Source organism: Procambarus clarkii, chromosome 12 (assembly GCF_040958095.1).
Source record: "Procambarus clarkii isolate CNS0578487 chromosome 12, FALCON_Pclarkii_2.0, whole genome shotgun sequence".
In the NCBI taxonomy this organism is placed as follows: Eukaryota; Metazoa; Arthropoda; class Malacostraca; order Decapoda; family Cambaridae; genus Procambarus; species Procambarus clarkii.
Window position 1 is genome coordinate 16,837,670 of NC_091161.1, and position 9,657 is coordinate 16,847,326.

The 9,657-nt window shown below is 38.8% G+C and overlaps 1 protein-coding gene across 1 annotated transcript in view; it reads right to left on the minus strand.

Annotated features, from left to right (window-relative positions):
• The window catches only part of LOC138363874 (xylulose kinase-like), a gene marked incomplete at its 5' end in the record, with an annotated part of 34,310 nt that extends 25,872 nt beyond the window's left edge, over positions 1-8,438 (minus strand). The window contains 3 exon segments of the mRNA XM_069323345.1: positions 2,027-2,206; positions 7,831-7,981; positions 8,356-8,438. Of these exon segments, the coding sequence (XP_069179446.1) occupies positions 2,027-2,206; positions 7,831-7,981; positions 8,356-8,438 (414 nt within the window).
• Between the last annotated feature and the right edge of the window lie 1,219 nt (positions 8,439-9,657).

Sequence of the window (9,657 nt, forward strand, 5' to 3'; positions counted from 1 at the left end):
ATTAAATATCATGTAATTTTCTGTGACCCATTGAAAGACTTTATTAACATCAGATTGGAACTTTGGTGTGTCCTCTATATCCTTGTTCTTCAACCTGTTATTGAAGAACAAGGAAGTGTGTGAAGTTGACTTCCAATTTGTGTGAAAAGGTCTTTTCACATAAATAGGAAGTCAAAACAATTCCCAACAATTTGATAGCCTTATAACTTGGTTATGGATATTCTTTTTTGAGTGGTATTCAAAATTGAGACAATGATTGCATTTTACGTCTGAACACCAAAGTGACATCAAAAGACAACTCGATCAGCTTTTCTTTCTCACGAGGATTAAGTGTGCATGATTTTATATCTTCCAAGAAGGTATTATTAATCCAGAGATTACCTTTACAAGGATCCTCATATTCATAAGTTTTCAGCTACTGCTCTTAAATGTTGACTTATGTTGAACATGACTTTCTGGTTGACATCAGCAGCAATCAAAAATTCTCCCAAAAGTGGAAACATCTCTATATCTTCCTCTAGGATGTGATTATGCCAAAGAGGCAGCTTCTTTTTAAACACGTCCATTTCATTTCTCAGTGTAAAAATATTTGTACAAAACCCCTGAAGAGAAATATGTTGACCAGACCACACACTAGAAATTGAAGGGACGACGACGTTTCGGTCCGTCCTGGACCATTCTCAAGTCGACCATTCTCAATCGACTTGAGAATGGTCCAGGACGGACCGAAACGTCGTCGTCCCTTCAATTTCTAGTGTGTGGTCTGGTCAACATACTTCAGCCACGTTATTGTGACTCATCGCCTGCCCCTGAAGAGAAATATTAAGTTTGTTAAAAAGGCTAAATATGTCTGCCAAATAAGCAAGTTTAGCCATCCATTCCTCATTCAACAAAGGTTCTGCTAGGTCAGCTTTCTGCTGTCACAGAAACTGATTTACTTCTTCCCTCAGTTTGAAAAAGGCATGCAAGAACCTTTCCTCTTGACAACTACCTTACTACTACAGAAAGATGGTGGTGGTGGTGGTTTGAATCCATACTCTCGGGCGCTTCAATGTTGTGTGCAGCACCGCGCTCGCCCCCGCAACAATGTAGCGCCCGAATCATGTAGCGGCTACATTATTCAGGCGAAATTTTTTGTGGACCGCTAGAAATTTCTGCGGACCACAGGTTGAATAACAGGGCCTTAAGGGACTACAATTAACAGTCAGGAGGAGACAGTCTAAAGAGACCCCATTAACAGCAAGCTGGAGATGCCATGAAGAAGCCCCATTAACAGCTATGTGGACACAACCTGATAAGACCCCGCTATTAATAGCCAGGTGGGGATGACCTGAAGCCACTCCCAATAACATCCAGGAGGAGACGACCTGAAGAGACCCTCATTGACAGCTAAGTGGAGACACCCTGAAGAGACCTTGTAAGTCGAGGCTGAGGTTACACTTGCCAGGTTGGAATATGGCCTTGTCCTTGGAAGGAGAGCTGGGCATTTCTTAAGAAAACCAACAAGAGTAGTTTAAGCCAAGAAAACAGTCTCTCCTGAAAATGACACTCGGATGTCGAGTACCACATAGATCCAACTCTGAGAGACCAAACACTGACCTATTCATCTGATCTCTGATCTCTTGTCCTGTGGGGTGGTCACAATAGAAACCTATTTGTTAATTCAGATTTTAAAATATTTTTCAGATTCTGGGAATTTTGGTCATGAGATTGTAGATGTTCAGGTGAACGGTAATGACTGCAGTACATGGGAGCATGGATTAAAGTTAACCAAGATACTTGGAAATCAAGCCAAAGTCCAAACAATGAAAGTGCTGGTTGGAGATGATAAGCACCATGAAATTAACAATCATTTACAATGTTTCACAAGTACAGTGCAAACGAAAGATAAAAAAGCGAGTACAGTACCTCACTGGATCTTTTTCATTACATACATATAAAGAGCAAATTCTTGTCCAAGAAACTTTGACAATGAACAGATGACAGAACATTAGCCAAAATGAGTACATGACACTCTAGAGGTTACCTGTGAGCCTCCAACTGCCTTCTCCAAAGCCTGACATTGAGCAGTAGTTGACGAGTCCATCCATATTGGTGAATCTGTAATGGTGAAGACCATTGCCAGCTGTTCGTGAAGGAAGCGATCAGGTTGGACTTCCAACAGAGTCTTGCTAGCACCATTCCGCCAATACACACTACCATGTTGCTGTAAATATTAACTTAAGTAGCCTATAACAATTTACAATGCTGCCTCAATATGCAAATACAGAAATGAAATACAAAAATGTTTTTTATCTAAAATACAGAGGAGGATACTTAAGGTTTTCTTACATAAATTTTAGAAATCACTGTCCATAAAACCTAGCAAGAAATGTTTATAAATATTCCGTCTATGTCTTTTCGACATATCCAAAAATGAGTAACTAACCGTTTTATTTGCAGGCGACGAGTCGCAATAACGTGGCTAAAGTATGATGACCAGACCACACACTAGAAGGTGAAGGGACGACGACGTTTCGGTCCGTTCTGGACCATTCTCTCAAGTCGATTGAGAATGGTCCAGGACGGACCGAAACGTCGTCAACCCTTCACCTTCTAGTGTGTGGTCTGGTCATTTAACCGTTTTATGATGTCACACTCTTACTAGCTGCTTACGAAAATACTGTACTACACATCTACGTCTTACTCATATGTCTAACATCAACACCTATCTACTAAAACCATAAATCCCATCTGTTGAAACAATGTTACCCATCATCTAAAACAATGTAATGCATCTCTAATGCTAGCAAAACACTGTAGATTACGCAACCCTGTCTGGAATGCAATCAGAAAGCACACCGATATAAAACTATAATGTTTTCAAGCACAGTTTAGCATCACAAGAACTTCATCATGCCAAAACTAATAGATAGAAGAGAGGTGATGTGATCACCACTTACAAAATACTATCAGGAATCGCAAAAACTGACAAAGGAATTCCTGAAACCAGCAACTTCATGAGCAAGAAGACGCAGATTCAAGCTAAGGAAACAAAGATGGCAAAAAAATATTTGAAAGCTTTCCTTTGCAAACAGTGATAGATGGTTGGAACAAGTTAAGTGAGATGGTGGTGAAGGCCACTTGACTTGGTTTAGTTTGTACTGTAGTTTCAAAGTGTTATACGGCAAAGAGTACTGGCAAGACGGGACACCACAAGTATAGCTTTCATCCTGAAACTACACTTTAAGTAATTACCACCTCTCACCTCGCCTCCTTTCTTGCCCTATAAATGTTGCTTCCCCATCTTCTCTCAGTTTTGACTTGATAAGGGTCCTCGCACTGTATCTTGTACTACCCCACTACCTCAATATATGTCCCTAAGCCATTCAACTTCACCACTGTAATCATTGCTATCTTCTTTTATCATGGTTCTTATATTGAACACACATTTTACTACATTATACCTAGAAATAATCCTCAAATTATGCTACAATGTACCTGTTGATAATCCTCAAATTTTATTAGTATAATGCATCTACTAATCTTCGTTAAATTTTCTTACAAAGTACCCGTTAACATTTCTGAATTTTGCTAGAAATTACCTACTTAAAATTATCTGTTAGATTAAAGACCTGCCAAAAATGTTATGCATGTTAGTGGCTTTACAAGAATGTAAAAACATCAATGCTATGTACTCTCATAAATCCAAGGTACCTTCTTGTATATAAATAATAAAAAGAATAGAGCAAAATGTGTTCACTTTCATTTTCATATGTGTGGGACAAGATGTTTGTTTTTTCATCCATGTCACTGTGACATTCTCAGCATTTCATGTATATTTTGACTTCCAAAAAATGTATGTAGAAGCCTTATTTTCGTCACCTGCCTATACAGCATCCTGCAAGGGCCAGCCAAGAAGGAATGTAGCGAGCTTGGGTTAGGGTAATTTATGGCAGTGTCAATACTGCTACCTGGTGGTGACCAGTAGTGAACTAGTGTGTCATTTAGTAGTTAGCAAGAGTGCTGCTTGGTGGTTCTTGCGAGGGGAAGCAGTGCTTGGAAAGTCTACGTTTTATGTGAATGTACTTGGTGCATGCATCCTGGGTTAGACCGAGTTTTCACCAGTGTTTCCGTAACCGCAGTATGGTGTGAACGAAGAGTTTGTTAAGTTGCCTAAAGCACGAGTGAAAGATATCTGACTGTTCCGACTGTGAGAGATCTTAATGGTCAGTAGAAATTTGCCTTAAGAGAGCATCCATGTGAGGATACCTTACAAACTATTTCCTTCCATTTCTTTTTTTACTCAGTACAGTATATGATGTTCTATATATAGTGTATTACACAATTAATATTAATACACGAGTATAGTATAATTGCAATATTGTAAATCAAGCAAAGTATACTCTCCCACCTATATTGAAGCCTCACACTTTTCTTACATACCATATATCAATTTTCTTACATACCATATATCACTTTTCTTACTTACTATATATCAATTTTATGGGACAATTTGTCATCTGCCTAAATCATTCTACTAATGTAGTTATCTCCAACTTATAATATTTCAAATACAGAACTGGAAGACTTTTTCATATAGTGCACAGTACAGATAATATTTACCTGTATTATCTTCAATAAAAAACAGTCATTAACCCCAAATAAATAATGCCAAAGTACTCGACACTAATACAGATGCAAGAGTATCAATCCAGACGCAAGTGGGAAAGCTCATAGGGGCTAACTGCTACAAGCTAGGAAGCATCTGCAACACTATAGTTACGAAGAGAAAATACATTACAGTACCGTACATATTATATACAAACAAGGTGCATATTGCCCAAATCATAATCAAATTAAATAAATTTGGAAATGCTGTAACTAAATCCGGAAAAGCAATGTTGAATGCATCCAGATCTGCGAGTTCAGTCCCATCACACGACCAATATTTTCTCACTGAAATCACAAGAACGTGACATATCTTTATTCTGTAACTATAGTAAATTCTAATTATTTACAAATGACTAAGAAGGACTAATTGCTAAGATTTACTCAACCCAACCTCCTGTTTAGATACGTAGTACTATTTGTAATTATGTAAACCACTGTACATACATAAATATAATAGACAATTAGATACAGTAATAGAATTTGGTATTATTCACTTTAAAGTCCCCAAAAATTAAAGCTAAAAACCAAACTTAAATATTCCTAAGCCTAGTATAGAACATACTGTATATGTACTATATTAGGACTCGGCTAGCATGTATTAGGCCTAGGACGGTTAGTTTAGGTCAGGTTTTCTTTGCAACACTAACACAAAAACTTATCCAGTTTGTCCAAATTCGATAGTACCAATTTCTACTCTCTACTAATTGCCTTTTACATCAATATACTGTATGTACGACGGTCCTCACCATTACTACGAGTACTGTGCTACCTGAACAGAAGGACAGGCTGGATTTATTTCGAATATCTGTTGAACACTAACCAGCATAACCATTCATGTACCCAGTAAGCGGCACATCCCTTCACAAATTCATTACTATATAAAAACTGCACCAGCATTTAACTGAAAGCTAGGTCTCAACATCTGCCAAAACTAACACTCGCTTGTACTTGTACATTTTTAGAGTTGCTATTTAATACAAAATAACTCCTAGACATTATGTAAAAGTACAGCTCATCTAGGAATAACAATGATAACATTCACACACACACACACACACACACACACACATTTTTAAAACTATACGAGGAAGGCACACAAACATTCATACCAAAACAGAGATGCAGGACCAAAAAACAGGATTGGTTCGACAGAAATTGTGAGAGGGCAAGAGACCAAAAGACACAAAAATGGAATCAGTATAGGAAGAGGCCAAACCCCCAAACATACCAGCGATACAAAGATGCGAGAAACAATTATACAGCAGTAAGGAGAGAGGCAGAAAGAAATTTTGAAAAAGGGATAGCAGATAAATGTAAAACAGAACCGGGCCTATTCTACAAATTCATAAACAACAAATTGCAGGTAAAGGATAATATCCAGAGGTTGGAAATGGGAAACAGATTCACGGAAAATGAAAAGGAAATGTGTGAAACATTAAATGAAAAGTTCCAAAGTGTGTTTGTACAAAATGAAATCTTCAGAGAACCAGACACAATAAGAATTCCAGAGAACAACATAGAGCGGATAGAGGTGTCTAGAGATGAAGTGGAAAATATGCTAAAGGAGCTCGGGAGGAACAAAGCAGCTGGCCCAGATGGCGTTTCACCATGGGTTCTGAGAGAATGTGCATCTGAGCTCAGCATTCCACTTCACCTGATCTTTCAGGCATCCCTGTGTACAGGAATCGTAGCAGACGTGTGGAAACAGGCTAACATAGTTCCAATCTACAAAAGTGGCAGCAGGGAAGACCCCCTCAATTATAGACCTGTATCATTGACAAGTGTAATAGTGAAAGTATTGGAAAAGCTAATCAAAACTAAATGGGTAGAACACCTGGAGAGAAATGATATAATATCAGACAGACAGTATGGTTTTCGATCAGGAAGATCCTGTGTATCGAATTTACTCAGTTTCTATGATCGGGCCACAGAGATATTACAGGAAAGAGATGGCTGGGTTGACTGCATCTATCTGGACCTAAAAAAGGCTTTCGACAGAGTTCCACATAAGAGGTTGTTCTGGAAACTGGAAAATATTGGAGGGGTGACAGGTAAGCTTCTATCATGGATGAAAAATTTTCTGACTGATAGAAAAATGAGGGCAGTAATCAGAGGCAATGTATCGGAATGGAGAAATGTCACAAGTGGAGTACCACAGGGTTCAGTTCTTGCACCAGTGATGTTTATTGTGTACATAAATGATCTACCAGTTGGTATACAGAATTATATGAACATGTTTGCTGATGATGCTAAGATAATAGGAAGGATAAGAAATTTAGATGATTGTCATGCCCTTCAAGAAGACCTGGACAAAATAAGTATATGGAGCACCACTTGGCAAATGGAATTTAATGTTAATAAATGTCATGTTATGGAATGTGGAATAGGAGAACATAGACCCCACACAACCTATATATTATGTGAGAAATCTTTAAAGAATTCTGATAAAGAAAGAGATCTAGGAGTGGTTCTAGATAGAAAACTATCACCTGAGGACCACATTAAGAATATTGTGCAAGGAGCCTATGCAATGCTTTCTAACTTCAGAATTGCATTTAAATACATGGATGGCGATATACTAAAGAAGTTGTTCATGACTTTTGTTAGGCTAAAGCTAGAATATGCAGCTGTTGTGTGGTGCCCATATCTTAAGAAGCACATCAACAAACTGGAAAAGGTGCAAAGACATGCTACTAAGTGGCTCCCAGAACTGAAGGGCAAGAGCTACGAGGAGAGGTTAGAAGCATTAAATATGCCAAAACTAGAAGACAGAAGAAAAAGAGGTGATATGATCACTACGTACAAAATAGTAACAGGAATTGATAAAATCGACGGGGAAGACTTCCTGAGACCTGGAACTTCAAGAACAAGAGGCCATAGATTTAAACTAGCTAAACACAGATGCCGAAGAAATATAAGAAAATTCACCTTCGCAAATAGAGTGGTAGACGGTTGGAACAAGTTAAGTGAGAAGGTGGTGGAGGCCAAGACCGTCAGTAGTTTCAAAGCGTTATATGACAAAGAGTGCTGGGAAGACGGGACACCACGAGCGTAGCTCTCATCCTGTAACTACACTTAGGTAATTACACTTAGGTAATTACACACACACACACACACTTCATAGGTTTATGGACATCACAAGTTCACAATAGTAACAAGTTTTAGTTGTCATCTTACCTGTCCCGTTCCAGAAATGGCAGCGATTGTGGAAAAATCCGCTCCAGCCACTCTCAGTTTGTCCATCAACATGTCAAGGGCCTTCACCCACATAATAGTGGGGGCGGTCACTGTCACACCGTCTCCACGAACATGCACCCCACCATGGGTCCTGGCCAGAATTTACTACCAAGAGTTCTTAATATATTAAGTTAACCAGCCTTACATATACAGTAATACAGTCATGCACAATACACAGGGCTGAACAAATGTTAGATTAGTTCACCAGTGAGACAAAAACGCAATTCACCAACTGCCTTTAGCAGTAACGAGAACAAAGGAAATTAGTTTTTTCACTCGCCATGGACAAAAAGATGAACATATTTGTGCAGCCTGCATATACAGTACACTAAATTTCATGCATCTATTGTACCATATCAACATAAGCAATGATCAAATTCAAATGAATCCCTTACATTAGTAGCAGCTACATATACTACAAACTGCTAAAGCTACACAACGCATCCAAAAATGAGAGGGTTCTACCTGTACTCTGGTAAATCATTATCAAACTGGACGGAAGCCTCTTGCAGCACCTCCAGTCGCTCATTAACAACAATAGCTTTAACCTGCAAGGAAAATGTTTTCAATAAAACATAAATGCCGTACTTTCTACTTATAAAACATATACTGCATACAGTAGAATATAAAGCAGAAACCCCTTCCACTATTCTAATAGCCCCTATAGCGAGTTCCCTCAGTCTAAACAAATTAAAGACAATACAGAGTACCATTCAACCATGAATGGTCTTCCAAGTTGCTATGACCAACTAAAAAGTTTAATATAAACTTAGGTAAATAATGTAAAATTCTTTGCCTATCATTTTTTGCAGAAATCAAACCATAGACTTAGTTTCTGCACCACACCAAGAGTTGCATTATTTTCTAAAAGAAGGACATTTGCATAGTTGCATATATATATCTTAAGGTATATCAGTTCAATATAAGCATTATGTATGGCCTCCCTACAGTGCACACACTCAAATTTATACCTCTCTATACTGGATCCCTCTAAAGAACAGACCAAATTCGTCAACCAGATTTCCTTCCAAAATTCAGACTTCTTAGGACAAATTGGATTCCAAAGTGATGCAATGTATCAAGATCGTTAGTGCATCACAGCAATTTCCAACAAATCATTTCTCTGGGGGAGCCCCTTGGTGGGCTCCCCCAGAGAAATTGGTTCCTGAAGCTCCCCCCTTTGTTCCTGAAGCTCCATCCCTGAGACAGCTTCCCAGATTCAGAACCTGGCCTTGTCACAGACGTACAAAAGGCAGGGGATTGCAACAATCACCCTCACTCAGAACGAAAGCAGATTAAACTTTACAGACAACTGCATGGGTCATGAAAACGAAGCATTTAAACAGCCAACAGACACTGCTAAAATTCCCCTGGAAACTGAATGGTTTAATTGAAACTGGGTAAGAAACATTCCGTAGTGTGTGGAGCTGCCAGTGTGTGGCATCCTGGCAACAGCTTGGTCCTTTTGAACAAGTTCCATGATGGCCCTCTTGAAATTTTGCCGTGATGCTTCCGTGCCATGTTGGCCCTTCAGCGCCCTCCAGGAGATGGTTTGCAGTGCCTCTCTTATTTCTTGGTAGTCACGTCGCTGGTAATCTAGAAATTCATCACCTTTGACCTTTATGTGGGTTTCTATATTCGTAACCCATCGTAAAATATGGTGGTCGCACGAGGGCGTAAGCTTTTCCCCAACATGAATTTGATCACTCATACCTCTTCTGTTGTTAGCACAAGATCTAGTATGTTGTGCTATGAATCTAGTATCTT